Genomic DNA, 18,481 nt, shown 5'->3' on the forward strand with positions numbered 1-18,481 from the left:
AAGAGGGGCTAGAAGGGAGTCATTATCTTACTAAGAGAGAATCGTGGGAATGGCTGGAAGAAAAGCGTCAAGAGGGGCTAGGGAATCTGCCTTAAATAAGGCTTCGAAGAACTCAACTACAACTGCTTTAATTGGGCCTTAACCTGAGACCCTAATACCGTCTTTATTCTTGATAGAAGCTATGGTTGACTGCCTAATTTTGTCAATGGCTGATGCATGGAAATGTTTTATGTTGCGGTCTCCTTCCTCTAACCAAGAATTTCTGGCTTTTTGCTTCCAAAAAACCTCCTCCATGAGTTGAAGATGGGCCTATTTCGTCCTAGCTGCCAGGCTTTCTTCTAAAAATCTCTCCTCTTCGGAATCCTAGTAGCGCACTTCCGATTGCACTAACTCATTCTCCGCTTCCTTGACCTGACTGAAGATGTTACCGAACACTTCTTTGTTCCAAAGTTTAAGGAGTTGTTAAGTTTTCTTCAGTTTAAGTTGCAGGTTGATCATGGGATGCAAGGAGCATTCTCCCTTTTTTTTTTTAAAAAAAAGAAAAGAAGGAAAGATGAGCCATTGGCCCATCAAATATCATAAAAGAAGAAAATCCATACAACCTAAGGTTTCAGGCAGGCAGCTACACTTAGCTGACTGCCTATCATATGCTATACAGAGGAGTATTTTCTAAGCCTAATAGAACCAAGGCCCGCTTTATCTAAAAGAAAGCGACCTTTAATCAGCCGTGGAAGGTGGGAGACACTGCGAAAGGACATTTGAGATGGGATGAGCTGCCCTCTTTTGCTAGGCCGTCCACTGGCCCGTTAACTTCCCTAGGAATGAGGGAGAAACTAAAATTACCCCTCCTGCTGAGAGTATGGATTCTAGTCACCCAATACCTCCATTTTCAGGAGACAGAAGAGAGACCGTTCACACAATCAACAACTCATTTTGAATTAGATTCAATGATAACCTTATCGAGGCCTGACGCGATACACAACTTTAGCCCGTCATGCACTACCCGAATCTCTGCCGCATTGTTGGTAGCATTTCCGTAGCCGCAATAAAAGGCGAAAACGAGGTTGGCATGGTCATCTCTACAGATTCCACCTCCCCCTGCTAATCCAGGATTTGACAAAGCTGAGCCATCAATATTGAGTTTAAACCACCCGTTTAGGGGCCGAATCCACTTGATCACTTCCATGATCGAGGGGGTAGAAGGGGAAGGGGCACTCCTGCGGCCAGGGGCAGCATGAGGGAAGGAAGAAAAGGCTCGAGAATTGGGCGAAAGAGGGAAGAGTTTAGCAGACCACCACTGAATCTTCCTTATCACTTTCGCCACTGATACATTCATGCCATCGAAACGGGCTCGGTTTCTGCATTTCCATATTTGCCATAGGGCCAAAGCCGAAATCAGATGAAGGCGGATAGGGACTCGCTGAGAGGGGAGGCTCTAAACCACCAACACATAAGCCTTTCGAGGATGGAAAAGTGTGCGGGGAGAGACATACTGAAAGACGAAGCAAGCCACTCCCAAGTCTTGGAAGCCAAATTCTCGGAAAGAAACAAGTGGTCCAACAATTCTGAGCCAGGGGAAGAGTGAGAATCATCGCCACAGCAGACACATTTCGACACCAGCTGGATCCCCTTCCTCTTGATACATTCATCAACTGGGAGAGCCCGTTGAAGAAGCTTCCTAATGAAGAGAGAGATTCTTGGGAGAATTTTTGGGTGCCATACTCGCCTGGCCCAAACTTACTTCATCCCCTGGATCCGAAACTGGTCCCAAGCTGATTTAACAGAGAAATTATCGGCTGCATTGGCCAGCCAGATTGGGATGTCTTGTGATTCCGAAGTACAGAAGCCCTCACGGCTTATGTGTTCCGAGATGGCCACAGGCAGAGCCATGGGAGGAGACGGCAACATCCCATCACTTCCAATAAAATCTGAAATACGCAAGGATCTGTGAACCGCAGGAATATGGATAGCAGGGTTTAAGTCCAAGCAACCTAGACCAGTCCAATTGGAGCTCCACATATTGATGTCGCCCTGACCCACCGCCCATTGGGTAGAGGAGTCCAACACTTGGAAAAGGCACACCATGCGCTTGCAGATAGGCAAAGCACCAGTAGGAGCTGAGAGAGGAGGCCCTGCAGCACGCTAGAAATTGTATTTTGAAGACATAAAATCAGCCTAAAGATTGTCACCACTGCCAAACCTGATCGCCCACGCCATTTTTAGCTAGAAAGCCGCCATCACCTCCTTAAGTTTCCTGATCCCAAGACCACCCTCCTCTTTTGGAAGCGAGATTGCATCCCAATTTTTCTAGTGAATTTTTTTCTGCCTTCCCAACATCCCCAGAAGAAATTAGCTATAGAAGATGCCACCCCAGCTAATACTTTCTTGGGGAGAATCGCTGTCGCCAAGGAGTGAATGGGGATACTACACAGAACCGAGGAGATGAGAGGTAAACGGCTAGCTTGGGAGAGGATTTTTGCTTTCCAACCCTAAATTCTGGAGTAGATTTTATCTAGTAACAGCCCAAATAGGCCGCTTTTGATCCTTCCTTAAGCGATGGGGACGCCTAAGTAGACGAGTCCCGCGATTGATCTCCTGAGACTAAGGGAACGCTCTAAGTAGCAGACCTTAGATGGAGACAGCTTAGGAAAGCAGAAGAAAATGCTTTTCCTCAGGTTTATCTTTTGCCCTGAGATGGTCTGAAACTCAGCGAGGAAAGAGCGAACTGCCTGAATGGAAGTACTAGAGCCATTCAGAAAAAGCAAAGTATCATCGGCATAGAGCAGGTGGGAGACCTGTACACAGCCCTGCTTTAGCTTATACGGGATGCAAAAACCTCTGTCAATCAGCCTCGCGAAGCTGCGGCTGAGGACTTCAACCGCAAGAATAAAAAGAGAAGGAGAGATCGGGTCCCCTAATCGCAGCTTGCGGGATGATTGGAAGAAACCACAGCTTTCCCTATTAATAAGCATCGAGAACCAGTTACAATTCTAGCAAGATTCCACCAACTTTACCCAGGCAGTGCAGAAACCGAACTTGTAGAGGACCTATTTCAGAAATCTCTAGTCGAGTTTGTCATATGCCTTCTCCAAATCAAGCTTAAGGACTAAGTTTTCACCCCTAACCTTCCTCCCTATGTCTCTGAAAACCTCTTGGCAAGTGGCGATGCTTTCCGCAATAGACTGCCCTCTGATGAATGCCCCTTGCTCGATCGAGACCAGCTTGGGGAGAATAGAACTAAGCCTGAATATAATGATTTTTGAGAAAATCTTATAGATGATGTTGCAAAGGTTGATAGGTCTGAAATCGGCGAAAGTTTTTAGCCCCGGAGATTTCGGAATGAGACAAATTAGGGTGGTGGAGAAGGCTCTGGGGAGACGAGAACAGAGAAAAAATGTTTTTACTGCCGAGAAGATATCGTTCCCCGTCGTGCCCCAACAGCCTTTGTAAAAAGCTGTGGAAATCTCATCAGGTCCAGGGGCCTCATCACTGGGAAGAGCAAAAACTACTTCCTTAACCTCCTCAAAGGATGGGACCTTCATGAGATGGGCGTTATCTTCAACCGACACCAATGATGGAACACAGTCCAAAAAACTGCTAGTAGCTTCAGAGGTGGGGGAGTGGGCCGCAGAAAACAAATGTTCCATAAAGTGGACGCTTTCTGCCTTAATTTCGCTGAGGTTTGAGGTAGTCTCACTTGAAGCAAGCTGAATCTGCTGAATTGCATTCCATCTCACTCTCTCGGCAGCCGCAATATGGAAAAATTTTGTGTTTCTATCTCCCTCAGTCAGCCAATTGTTCCACGCTTTCTGCTTCCAAAAAATCTCTTCTGCAAGCTCCAATTTGGCGATCTTCTGTCTGATTACCGCCATGTCTACCTAAGTAGAGGACCCGGTGGGAAATTGAATATGGGACTCAGCAAGGGCCAACTCTTGCTCTGCTACCTTCAAATTATGGAAGATGTTTCCGAAAACATCTCTATTCCAGGATTTCAGCCGCCTCTTCAACAATTTTAACTTAAGGATCGGGTTTAAGTAGGGTTGATCAGACTACAAACTTCCTCCATGAGCTGCATAAAAGACCCATCCAATAACCACATCCGCTGAAAACGAAAAGGCCTAGGGATGGAGTGATTTGAGGAAGGAAAGGACAAAAGGATAGGCGCATGGTCAGAATTGAGCCTGGGAAGATGTTGAATAAGGAAACCATTAAAGATGTTAACCCATTCGGCATTGCATAAGACACGATCTAGCCTGGCCCACACCCTAGTGCCAACCACATGGTTGTTGCACCAGGTGAACCTGTTCCCTTGAAACCCTGCATCCATCAGCCCCGCCTTGTCAACAACCTCCTTGAATTCAGACGAGCTGACCTGATCGAAGCTCCTATTCCCAAGCCTCTCGTTATCCAGAAGGACTACATTGAAATCTCCGCTAACTGCCCACGGCCCATTGGAAGAGGTAGCAAGAGATTCTAAAGAAGCCCACAGAAATCTCCTACTCAACCTGTAACACTTGACATAAACAAAGGAGAGCCGAACAGGGTCCAGATGGTTTGGAATAGAAACAAGAATTGTTATTATTTGGTTAGACATCCCTACAATAGAAATGGGAAGAGAACCTTTGTGAAAACCCATATCTTACCTCCATACTTAGCATTAGATAATGAAGAATGGTATCCAAGTTTTAGACCAATCCCCACTCTTTTCCTATCAGCCGTCATGGGTTCGAGAATAGCAAGAAAGTGGGGTTTATGGTCCTAGATAAACTTGATCATTGTACGGACCGTGGCCGCATTGGCCACTCCACGGGTGTTCCACATGAGGATGATATCACAAGGAGGAGGGAGCATTCTCCCTGCCAAGCTTTCTTAATCACATCTTGGAAGGAATCGTGGAGAGACCACATGCGGAGGAATCAGAAAGGCCTGATGGTAGGCCGAAACTGGGATGGAAAGGATAGGAGGAGGGGAGAGTGGTCGAAGTTAACCCTAGGCAGATGCTCCACTCGGAAGGACGGGAAAGTAGAAGCCCAGCTATCGTTAATGAGGACCCGGTCCAGCCTGGCCCAGACTCTTGAATTGGCTGCCCGATTGTTGCTCCAGGTGTAGGAGTTTCCTGTAATCCGACGTCAATTTACTTGGACTGATAAATGGCTAAAGCAAAATCGACCATACTGGCACTATCGGCTCCTCTAGAGCCTCTTCTCTCGGAGGCAGTTGCCACGGCATTGAAGTCACCTCCCACAGCCCAAGGGCCTGCTATATTTCTACTGGTATACACCATATCTTCCCATAAGGATCTTCTAAGAATCTTGGAGCACCGCGCATACACGATGGATAGCATAATGGGCACCCTAAAATTTTGCAAGCAAATATGAAGCGATAGCATTTGATTTGAAGAAAAATTAATCGATACCTAAAGATGGCTCTGGTAAAAGACCCAGATCTTTCCCCCTATATCCCCATTAGAGAGAGATGAATGGAAGCCTAGCTTCAAACCAGTGGCCACTCGCCTATTCTCACCCAACATCGGCTCCAGAATAACAATTAGAAGAGGGTTGAATTTTTTTATCAGCTTTCTCAATAATCTGATTGTAGGAAGGTTTCCTACCCCACGGGCGTTCCAAATAAGGGCGTTATCCATCAGTAACATATCCTGAGTTAGTGGTCCGGCGTTCCAAATGATGGACCCTATATAGCTCCTTGATAGAAACTATCTTGTAATAAATTTGAGGGAAAAAAAAAAGAAAAAAAAAAGGAGGAAAGATAGAAGGATAGAGCACAAGTTGCCCCCTCCAAATTCCCTAAGCTTACCCTTAAAATTGAGTTCATCTCATCTTAATTAACATTAGTTATTATGTATTGGTGAAAAGTTATGAGCTTACACTTAAAAATGAGTTCATCCCATTTTAATTAACAGTAGTAATCATGTATTGGTGAAAAGTTATGTATTAAAGATAGAGATTTTTTTTAAAAAAATTATCGGTGAAAAGTTATGTATTAAAGATAGAGATTAAGATCTTTAGTATATAATTACTGTTAATTAAAATGAGAGGACTCATTTCTTGGCACCTACCAAACAGGAACTAATATTTTTACTTTTATATATTATTTATAGACAGATTGGATGGACTACAAGATACTTGATTATCCTTCGGTCGGTGGATTGTACTTCGGCAGATATAAACTTAACATCCAACGTACATTTATGTTAATCCAAACCCTCCGTATAGGGGTCCCGCTGCCAGGTATTGATGGGATTGTTTACTGGTCCACAGGTCACCGAGACAAAGTTCTAGTTTGCATGGGTAATTGTAATCTTTCAAAAGCTAGACCCTACCACGAAAGAGGCTAGGGGATAAGTATAGATTATTGCCACAAACAACCGTAGCCCAATATGTAGAAAGCTAAAATCATAAAAGGGTCTACTCAGAGTGGGGCCTACCTCCTTTAAGTGAGCCAATCCACATGCTACAACTGGCCAATTTTGATCATAGTGTGCCGTAACAACCATCGCGGCAGCAATGACCCATATATAATTGTTGTAAAAGTTTCCGGATAATATAGGTTTTCTCGAAAAAAAAGAAATTAGATACCCATTACACCTCATATGGATTAGGTTGTTGCAGCTGTTACAATCACTGTTATTGTTACTGAATACCTTATTTCTGATTTCACTTCAATAGTCCGCGGACTATTTAGCTTTTCCTCCTGACCAATAGCTCATTGGTGAGCAGATCCTTATCTTATAACCCATGAACATTTTCACTTTTGTTTCCTAACCATTCATATGAAGGCTATTGACTGAATGACTAACAACCACCTGATCACTAAAGCTATTCAGACTACAGACCATGTCCAAGTTGGCCCTACGACTGGAACCATCTCGATGGACGTACATGTACAGTAGGTCTGTGATGGTGCCCACCTTTCTCTGACAGGAGTATCCTATGATTTCTGGTATCATTATGATTGTATGGTAGAATAGGTCACATTTGTCAATCACACTCAACCCTTTGAAACTTGATAAATGGTAAATCAGTACTGGCTATCTGAGGCCCACTAAGACATGGACAGGTGGCCACTTACAATAGTATGGCATCAGCCTTAATTCCATCCGGGTCATATCTAAGGAAAAGCTAGATATTTTGTGCAGACACTGGCCTAAAATTGGATTCCATTGGCCTACAAGCTTCCTTCCCACCCAACCCACCTTCCATTCACCCTGGCCCAAATGACCTACTTTTGCAATGAAAGAATGCCAGACATTGGAAGGTTGCATTTGTTGGATGAGTCTATGAAGGCCCTTCATGTCTCCCACAACTAGTGATAATCCTTGTTATGGTGGGCCCCACTTTCCTTATTAAAGTTTCCCATGATCATGATTTGACGTGATGTAATCATCTTTTAGCCCACAGATTGATGTGGGTTAGTGCTAACCCACATAAGCATATTACCTTTTTATTGTTATCTATCAATAGCCCAAACCGCCTCAATTATCATTGACCACTGCCATTTTTGGTAGGTATGGTGTTCGAACTAATTAATTAAAAGTCGTGATGCCCTTACTGCAGGGTAGTACGAGCAACCTTCCAGCTTTATCGGATGCTAATTGGGTTCATTAAATAATAACCAAGTGGGATGAAATTATCTTCAACGGCGATCACGTCGCCGGCAATATGATATCCCTATACCATTATTTTAAGCAATAGTTACAGTTCCTTAGGTATCACCACGATTGGATTGCTAGGATCAACCGGCTCAGGCATAGGGGGCAGTTCCTTTTTCATCATATCTTCAGGGAAGGCAATGGGGCAGCGGATGCAATGGCCCAGTTGAGAAGTAGGGTTCAAACGACCATGATGATGAGCAGCTGAGCGGACCTTCCAGCCCGAGTTAGAGGTCTCCTTTTTCTTGACAAGGTGGGCCTAGGTTCTCTTAGAGAAAATGCTAGGGTGGTGAGGGGTTGAATCTGTTTCCCTTGTTTTTTCTTCTTTTTCCTTTTTTGGGCTCTTTGCACAGTTAGCTTGATTTATGATAATGTATCCCTAGGCTCTTTTATTCCTAGGGGTCTCCCAAATGTAATTGGTTCCTTTTTAGATATATGAGAAGCCCTTGAGGCAAGTTTTCTGAAAAAAAAAAAAAAAAAGGTATCACCACGATTCCTCAGGTGTCGTCGCAGACTGATAGCCCAATGGACCCACTGGATATTGACATCCAACCAACTTTTCCCTTTTGCCAGGAGTTAGTACTGAAGTAATCATTTGCTTGGAGATTATACTTATAACTGGATAGAAGAACATGGTTTTTTTTTAAAAACCAAAATTCTATTCATATATCCAAAAATGCCAATTACATTTTAAGCCACGCCTAGGAATAAAAGACCCTAGGGGCAGCCTATCATGAGCCAATCAAAACTGTGCAAAACCCAAAAGATAAGGAATACCGACAAAGAACCAAGGGAGCCATCAACTCCTAGCCTCCCTATCTCTATTCCTAATCGAACCCAGGCCCACCTTGTCAAGAAACAGAAGACCCTTGACTCGGTCCAGAAGGTCTGCCAAGCTGCTCATATCCGTGAACGATTGCTCCCTACTACCCAACCTAGCCAAGGCGTCCACCACCTCATTACTTTCCCATAAGAAGTGTCAGAAAAGGAACTGTCCCCTACGTCTGAGGTGAATAGTTCTAGCCAGCCAATACCCCCATTTCCAACCAGGGCTAAGAGACCCGTTGAGGAAGTTAATCACGAGTTGAGAATCTAACTCTACTCCCACCGTCAACAAGCCATACTGTAGACATTTCTCGATCCCGTCATGGATGGCCATCAACTCCGCACTGACATTCGATCCAATCCCATAGGCTGATGCAAAAGCAAACAAAAACTCTCCTCTGTCGTCCCGACAAATCCTGCCTCCACCTGAGTTGCCCGGGTTTCCCATTGCCGACCCATCAACATTAATCTTAACCCAACTAGCTGGGGGTTTAACCCATCTAACCACCATTGGGAAGTTGGGAGGAGGAATCCCACGACCGTCGTCCTGATCTCCATTGAACATGGTTACGTTGGTGCTTGTGGCATGTGATGATGGTCCATTAACAAAGAACATGGTTATGTAACCGTCGTCTGTTCCTCATTAACAAAGATTTAGGGGCATGGGCCTTCTTTTGAAAAAAAAAAAGAAAAAAAGAACATGGTTACGTTGGTGCTTGTGGCATGTGATGATGGTCCATTCAGATCTTACAAAGGACCTGTGACAGCGATTTTGGGTGATCTAAGATTAATTACATGCCGTTTTTCAGAACTTTGATGGCAAATTTGGGTGCATGATCTATGATTGAGTAGATGTTTATTTTTAGAACCTATGAAGAGAACTACATTTCATGGCCATCTTTTCCAAGGAAGAGAGATTATTGTAGAAAATTCAAATCTTAAATAGAATTGTCTTTATAATATGTGATGAAATCCATTAATCAAAGGACAAACCCTAAAACCAAGTTTCTATGTTGATTGAAACCATGCTTGAAATGCATAATGTACAAATGTGCACAAATGTATGTCTGTGGAAAAAACTCTCAGACAGCACAGTCAGTGCAAACGAAACAAATCACAGAGAAAAGAGTAAAAGAATAAACAACAGAGATTTACGCGCTTCAGCAATTTGCCTACTTCCATGGCACAACAAACAGAGGTTTGTGCCATCCTTTAAATGTCACAAAAAACCAAAGCACAGCGAGTGTTGGATTTGAACTATGAGTTGTCCAAGTGTATGTGCTAATGTATATATGTGAAGGTTGGGGGGCGCATGTTGACATGCATTCGTCATCATTCCATAATCCATACATACGTACACATGTATATCAATGTGCGTGTGATCGCTACCCATGCGCCGCCCAAGCGCACCACTCACTTTCTTTTCACGCATTGACGAGTTTTCCATTGATATTTTTTCCTTTTTGTTTCTTTCAGCATCCACCATCGCTTGAGCTACTATATATGTCTCTTTCCCAATGTTGTTTGATGCATAATAAACAGCTTCAAAGGGCAGCCATGAGTAGAGGTGGGAGCTATGGTGGTGGGCAGAGTTCATTGGGCTACCTCTTTGGATCAGATGATTCGCCGAGCCCACCTCCGCGCAAGGTTAAAAAGCCTCCGCCCGTTGACGGTAAGGCCAAGGACGGTAAGGCCAAAGAGATGACTCCCATTGTCATTTCACCAAAATCAACAGTCTCCAATAACTACCATAGAGCTGAAGGCCAGAACACAGGCAACTTCATTACTGTAAGTAATCCCAGACACATACATATCAAGCTATGTTGCACCTTCCTTTAGTCTGCGTTTGGATTCATAATAAGGGCCTAACCCCCAAATTGCAATTAGGGTTTTATTTATCACATCTCCCTTGGGTCATAAACTCTATGCTGGACTGAATGAACTGCGATTCAGTTGAATCGAGCATCCAAACGTGTCCCTAACGTCAGATTTAATCCAGCTAACTTCTCTCTCTTTTTTCTTTTTTAGGAACGTCCAACTACAAAGGTGCAATCAGTTCCAGGTGGAGACTCATCGCTGGGCTATTTGTTTGGAGACAAATGACATGGAATGGTATCAATCTAATGGGACTAAAGTACGGTTTGGTTTGGGATTTTATAATGTTATCTTGGGTTTGTGCAAGGCTTCTAAAATAAGGGTTTGCCGGTTCCCATGTTTGTGTGCTGTGTGGGTTTTCAAGTATTTTATTAGTGGTATGATGGAGTTTGGTTTCGTTTAGACATATTGTAAGGGATTACACCTTCAATCCTGTCTAGTTTTAGTTATTATATGGTGTGATGCCCCTTTTCCTGGTGCTATCTAGAAATGGAAATAATTGAGGGTGAATGCTTTCTTCTTTTTCCTTGTTTCTTTACACTCTTTCTAATGAAGGAAAATGGTATCTCAGATTAGGGTTCCAAAAATATCTAAGAATTGGATGCTTCACACCCCCGCCCTATCTACCTATCTCAGACATAGAACCATCTTCTGAAGATTAATCTTCAGCATCAGATCAGTTTGTGGGTTTGTTAAATATCAATTTACTTCAACAAGTCTATTAGATCTGTGAAGGCGGTATTATTCTAATGGTATGCATGAAGCCTTGAATTTCTGTGGCCATATGATTGCAAAGGTCTGCCTTGATTTTCTAAAATAAATCAGTAGTTTCTTATTGCATCTGAGGGTTTTGTGAAGAATGCTCACCCAAAGCCCGTTGCAAGGTAACTTGGCATCCATGAGAGAGATGCTCCCCTACAATCCACTGCATGGTAACTTGGTATGCATGAGAGAGATATCCCCTACAATTCATTGCATGCATGGCCAGTATACTTCGAAATCTAGGCAAATACCTGACCTTGAAATGAACTGGCTCATGCATGCATGGGCTGTAGGGTAGCATCTCTCTCTCTCTCTCATAAGATTTTGAGAGAGAGAGAGAGAGAGAGAGAGAGAGAGAGAGAGAGAGAGAGAGGATTTATAAGATTTTCTATAGAGGGTCACCATGGCTTCCTCTCATGGATGGAATTCATTCCTTAAAATAAAATAAATGTCACGCATAAGACTCTTGGTTTTGGAATCATAGCTCTTATCGACTTTATTAGTGAATTCATCACCATTTCGTTGTGATACAATTCAATTGGTTTCTCCCCCATTATTATTATTATTATTATTATTTTACCACAGGCTTCCTACATCTCCCTTCAATATATATATATATATATATATATATTGAAATCTTTCCATCAATCCTACTTGGAGTAGTATAGTATTGTCATGAGATACAATTTGATGCTTGAGCTATATAGCTTGCACAATTCGGATTCTCAACCTGTACAAGTGTTCCTGTACGAGTGGTACCCATGGATCAGTAATCAAATCAATTGATATAATTGGCCTCACTGTCAATAGCCTGTGTACCAAAAATTTCTTGGATTGGAAGATCGTACTTATATAGTATTTGGCCCTTTTGTTAGTTGAATGCATATCTGTTCTTATTGTCACCAACTTTTATGTCACATTCCTATTGTCCCTTGCAGAGTCTCTGTGTTTAGTTGGAAGGGATGAGGTCTTTGTACTTCCATTTCTCTAAAGCTATGTATAGCTTTAGGCCAGGTGGTTTGTATAGCTGTTAATGGCCAATGTTTAGTCGTTGCGTTATAAATGTTTTCTTTACATCAATGAATTCAGGTGATGTGCTCCAACCTTATAGTTAAAAAGATAACAATGATAAGAAAGAAAAAGATAGAAAAAGATAGGCCCGAAGGCCCCCTTAATAAAGTCTGCTGGGGAAGCGAACCCAAAATGTAAAATAGCTGTAACTGTGACATTTTTATTTTTATTTTGGAAGGAGGTGGATCGTGGCCACCATGCTGTAACTTTGACATGTGAAAGGTCACAGTTCCATTATCTGGATGCAACTTTTATGGAGGTTTTTCGGATTTAGGTCCACCTTGTCTATTCGTAGTTGATTTAGGATTTGGGAACACATATGTAGGGTTTGGTTGCAGTTTTTGAGTTCTATAAAGGTAAAAAATAAAGGGTGATCTTCTACGTAGTAAAAATAACCTTGATCTTCTTCCGCGGAGATGGACACTCTTGTGATGAACCACTTAAATTCTTATGTGTTGTTCTTTTTTAGTTCTTCCTTTTTCATTTTCCTGCAATAATATGCAACCTGAAGCTTTGAAGTCGGTGCAGGTTTTAGTTCACATGAAGGATGAGTCTCCTGAAGGATGAACCATGCCCCAAAACTCTTCCCAATAGGGCAATCTTCATTTTTCAATTGCATGACAACGACAATAACAATTGTTATTAAACAAGCATTTTTCATTACATAATACCAAGTAGATTGACTGTTCCCATAACAGCTGTTACAATGGGTGTGATTACATTTTTCTATCCCTTTGCTTGGACAATTTTGTAGCCAGTCAGCGTAAGGTCGATCCCCATACTCATGTATTAATTTTGGGTGACAAACACGCATCCTAGATGAGTTTTAGAGATTGAGATTGAAGGAATCCATACTCCGACCTCTTCAACACAAGTAATATGCATGGCCCACCATTAGGCGCAATCATCTTCGTCACAACACGTACATCATTCAGTTAGATCTTTGTAAATATATTGTGTAATTAATATATTCCCTAATTTATCTAATGTTCTTCATGAAAATGTGTTGGTTATATGATAATGTACACACGCCATTTTCCGTATTGAGAATCTTTTCTTTTTTTTTTTTTTTTTTTTTTTTTTGCCTTTTAATATAAAAAAATAAGAAAAAAGAGAGAAAACCCTGACAGTGATTGCCCTTTGACAAAGAGTGTACTGTCAAAAGCCATGGATGAAGGCTTTTAGTCATTCATCTTGAATGACATACAAACATTCAGCTATTGATTAAGCCACAGAAGGTTACAAGAACACTACCTGCTTTGCTTCATTAATGATGCCTTTGAACCATGGTTTCTATAACCCTGTTGCTGTGGGTTGAAGCCCAACATTGATGTCTAAGATTTGAGCCCAGATTAACTTCAAAAAACCATTACGTAATATGACTGTCATTATGGTTGCTAACATGCTGAGATATTGCATTAAAGTGGCCATTATATTTCTAATTGTTAACTAATAAATATTAATAAAATAAAATAATATTTACTACTAAAGTAACCTATTTATAATATTACAATGACATTATATATATATATATATATATATATATATATATATATATATATATATATATAAATTTTCTTTCCCGCTATCTTGGTTCACGACACATACATTTATGTACGTGCCCACGCTTGGCGCGCAAGGGAGAGAGAGAGAGAGAGAGAGAGAGAGAGAGAGAGAGAGAGGTGTTATATTTGCCCTTGAAGCCTAGGTCTTTTTAAAAAAAAAAAAATTTAATTCAAGCTTTTTTCCATTCAACCAGAAGGAAAATTTACAAGAAGAGGACATTTGGGCTAGCCTAAGAAAAAAGGACCTGGGCGAAGCCTATCTTAAAGAAGACAAAAAATTAAGGGGAAAATGACCGGTGGATCCACACTAGAGGCCCACTGAAGACGACGCACAGATCGTAAGATCCTGTTGCTAGAGATTTTTCTGGCTGCCCCAAGAACCATTGAGTCCAGGAAGAGGAGATCTCGAACCTGGGTTGGGAGCTCCACAAAATTTCGGATAACCAAGGCTAATTGAGACTCACTACCTAAGAGATCCAACTTATCTGCCATACCATTTCCTTCCCTAAAGGTATGCATAAAATTAACTTCCCCTCTGATCTTCAACCTGTGAATTATGGCCAACTAGAAGGCCCATTTCTAGCTCGAATATCTACCACTAACTAAGAGTCAGACTCCACCATCACTTTGGATAGGCTGAAGGAAAAAGAAATAGCTAAACCGTCATGAAATGCCCTTAACTCCGCTCTGGTGTTGGAGCCGGAACCATATCCTTCGAAGAAGGAGAAGATAAACTGCCCCTTGTCACTTCTGCATACACCCCCACCACCAGATTGCCACGGGTTTCTCCTGGCCGACCCATCCATGTTAACCTTGGACCATCCTGGAGGGGGCAGGACCCATTTCACGATCCTAGAAGAAGTAGGAGAGAGGAGGGAAGAGTGCAGTCCGTGCACCTGCTGGATCGGTCTGGTATTTGGCCCAAGTGGGATGGGGAGCGCTCTGCCAAGCTGGACAGCCACTTGTTAATGGTTGCAATGACTTGGGGAGTTGAGGTGGGCCTGCTATCAAATCTAGCCCTATTTCTCGATTTCCAGATCTCCCAAATAATGAAGCACGGAACTAACATTGTCAGATGGGAGACTTTGCTATGAGACGATGCAGTGGACCACCATTGATTTAATCTAGTGGCAATCGAATCGGCCCCCCTAATAAAAACATTGCAGATCCCCCCAAAATGTTCCTAGGTGGACCTAGCCAGCACCCCGTCGATAAAGACGTGGAGAAGAGATTCACTACAATGGCCCGAGGGAGAAGAGTCCAAGAAACATTCGCATTTGGACGCTAGCTGAATACCACAACCTTGGACCGCCTCATCCATGGGGACAGCTCTCCAGATAACACACCATACAAACAAAGAGATTTTTGGGGGGAGCTTGGGATGCCACACCCATCTAGCCCATTCTCTATGGGGGTGGTTGGCCCTGTAGATATTCCATGTAGAGCTGAGATCGAAAATTCTCTAGAAGAAGTGAATAGCCAGATGCATCTATCTGGACCGTCCAAAAGGCGGAAGCCCGCTTGAAAGATGAAGTTGACTGTGTGTTGGGGGAGAAATGTTAATGCCAAGGTAGGGGGAAGAGGGCCGCACACACCTAGGGCTTGATTCACTTTAAGAGACAACAGGTTGGGAGGAATTGGCTCTTCAACAATCTGCAGCAGCAGACCTAGTCCTGTCCAGTTTGCTGTCCAAAGATTGCAATCACTAAGACCCAACAGCCATTGGGCATTATACTCCACAATAGGCAGCAGCTTCCGAATCTTCTTCCACGTAGGTGAGGCAAAGATAGTAGGGGAACTCAATCAAGCAGGGAAGAGGTCTTGAACATATTTTGCATTCATAAAATTACTCCATAGACTCTCCTTGGCCTTGTCTTTAATCGCCCAAGCCATCTTAAGCCTAAGAGCCGTCATGAATTCTGAATGCTTTTTGGTGCCCAACCCTCCATCTTCTTTGGTCTATGATTTTGTGTTCCAATTTCTCTAATGTAGTTTCCTCTTACCATCATCCCAACCCCAAAGGAAATTCACAAAACTGATTTCCAAAGAAGAAAGAACCTAAGTTGGGATGTGGGTTGTTGCCATAGAGTGGACTGGAATACTTCCAAGTATGTGATGCACCAATACAGATCTGCCTGCCTGAGAGAGGAATCGTGCCTGCCACCCCTTAATTCGGCCCTCCACTTTATCCGCTAGAGGTTGGGAAGCACCACTATTTAGCTTGCCAAAGGCCAAAGGGATGCCCAGGTACGTTAGCCCAGAGGCAGCTTTGGAAATTCCCAAGAGTCTCTCAATAGACCTGACCCTAGAAGTAGGTAGCTTGCTTGAACAAAAAAAGGCGCTCTTACGGAGGTTAATTTTTTGGCCCGACGCAGCTTAATAGGAGTCAAGGAAGTTTTTCGTAGCACGAATCGATGTTAGGCTCCTGTTGAGGAATAAAAGGGTATCATCCACATAAAGTAGGTGGGATATTGGCGGGCATCCCCTCCTATTCTTGAACGGCTAACAAAGACCTTGATGAATCAGATTTTGGAGTCCTCTGCTAAGAACTTCAGCAGCCAAGATGAAGAAGCTCGGAGAAAGAGGGTCGCCTTGGTGGATATCTCTTGAAGACTTGAAAAAGCCTGCAGCCTCACCGTTAATTAGAAACGAAAACTAGCATTGCTCCAACACTTTTCCACCAACTCTACCCAGGAGGGGCTGAAACCGAAATTTTAGAAGGACCTGTTTGAGAAACGTCCAATCCAACCTATCATAAGTCTTTTCCATATCCAATTTTAAAATAATATTACCCCCACGTATTTTCATGTTCAGCTCTCTCTTGGGTGAGGGCAATGCTTTCCGCCATGGAATGGCCCTAGATAAACACGCCTTGCTCGGGGAGATTAGCGAAGGCAGCACTTGAAGCCTAGGCCTAGTTGGATAAACGCGCTGGATAATCGCGCGTTGAAGCCTAAGCCTAGGTTTAGCGAACGGCCCTGGATAAACGCGCCTTGAAGCCTAGGTCTAGCTGCAAAAGTAAATTGGATTGCAAACACTAAGTTAAGGTGCATTTGGCGGCACCAAGTATCATGTAATTTCGTGATATTTTCTTTCAAGTCCAACTCCAAAGTTTGGAGCCCTGAGCCTTGATAGAATGCTAACGAATGAAATTGTAATTTACGGATATGACTTCATGCCAAACCTCTTTGTCACCTCTCTATATTAAAATAAGGCTTATGTCACATCTAATCTCTCCGATGATACCTGACCCCTCAATGGATTTGACTAGACAGGCTGAAGATGGCCTGAGATCAAATGGAGGATAATCAAGAAGATTCGGATTGGGACCATGGGGGTTGACTAAGGTGAATTGAGTACACAAATATATAATAGTATGGTTAGTTCTTTGAATTAGCCAAACTAGACAATCATATCATGTTTATAGAAGTCAGTCCGAGACCAGATGTAATGTTCTTCTTGTATGGATCTAAGAAATCAAATTAGAGTTTTCTTCATTATGTATCTTGTCATGAATCACAGATCCCATGTGTTGGTTTGTTCTTAATCTGGACTCACGATGCACCCGATCAATAAGTGTAGAGATCCCATATCATTTTCTATCAAACAAGCGTGAAGATTACTTTATGTTTAATAGCAAGCAATTGGGATCCACACAATCAATTCAATGGTTATAGTTACTTGTAAGAGTAGTCCTTGTGATGGATCTTTGTATTTTTTCATATCAAAGAATAATTGGACAATGAAGATCGTTTAGTCGTTCTCTTATGAGAGGGTAGATATATATAGGATCCCAGCGGCTCTATTTCACATCCTAAGGCTGCGTTTGGATGCACGAGTAACTTGAATTGCAGTCGAGATAAAAATGACAAAATTAACTATGTTGGTGATTATCAAAGTGCGAAATTGCAGTTACATTTCTTTCATCCAATTTCAAAGAATCACAATCTGGAGCCCAACTCCTCAATCTGGCTGCCAAGGAAGAACATTACAATTTGCTTATTCTCACTCCTTCGATTAATAATTGCAACTTAATGCGATATCCATACAAAACACGCCATAAGCTTATTAGGGCATGTTTGGGTGCTACTTAAAAATGAGTTCATCTCATTTTAGTTAACATCAATTGCATATTAAAGATAATTTATATATTTTGTTGGTTATATTTTTAATCTTATAAAAACAATCTTTAATACATAATTAAGATTAAACTAATGAGATGAACTTGTTTTAAGCGGCACCTAAACATGCCCTTAGACCATTTTCTTTGACATTGATAATCTTTGTGTGAGATCCACTCGAGGAATGAAAGAGTGGTGCTAGGGGAACTCCCTCGTGGCAATGGCATGTACCTTAACATCAAACCACCCAAATAGTGGGATTCACTGTACCAGTCGGCAAAATCAGATTGATTTGACAATCCAAGCCTCTCTGAATAATGGGCATGGTTTGTTGAATTTTGGAACGCTTAATACTTCTCGTTTTTACTATCTATAGAAATGACCCTTTTAAGTCAACGTGAACGTGGATCGAGCTTTTGTTAGAGCCACGGGTGGAACTTTCATGAGATCCACCACGTCCATCAGATATGCTGCCTCATTTTAAGCATTGAACCCAAAAATCATAATGATCCAAAACTCAGGTAAGCCACACCATAGGAAATAGTTGGAATGGAATGTCTACCATCAGTTCTGTGTAAGACCCACCATGGTGT

General features: G+C 42.3%; 1 protein-coding gene across 1 annotated transcript; it reads left to right on the forward strand.

Annotated features, from left to right (window-relative positions):
- Positions 1 to 9,918: 9,918 nt before the first annotated feature.
- Positions 9,919 to 10,889, forward strand: LOC131232701 (protein SPIRAL1-like 5). Its single transcript, XM_058229124.1, has 2 exons — positions 9,919 to 10,282; positions 10,523 to 10,889. Exons 1-2 carry the CDS (start codon positions 9,998 to 10,000, stop codon positions 10,595 to 10,597), a joined length of 360 nt encoding a protein of 119 aa, XP_058085107.1. The 5' UTR covers positions 9,919 to 9,997; the 3' UTR covers positions 10,598 to 10,889.
- The last annotated feature ends 7,592 nt before the right edge of the window (positions 10,890 to 18,481 follow it).

The sequence above is a fragment of the Magnolia sinica genome, chromosome 18 (genome assembly GCF_029962835.1).
Source record: "Magnolia sinica isolate HGM2019 chromosome 18, MsV1, whole genome shotgun sequence".
In the NCBI taxonomy this organism is placed as follows: Eukaryota; Viridiplantae; Streptophyta; class Magnoliopsida; order Magnoliales; family Magnoliaceae; genus Magnolia; species Magnolia sinica.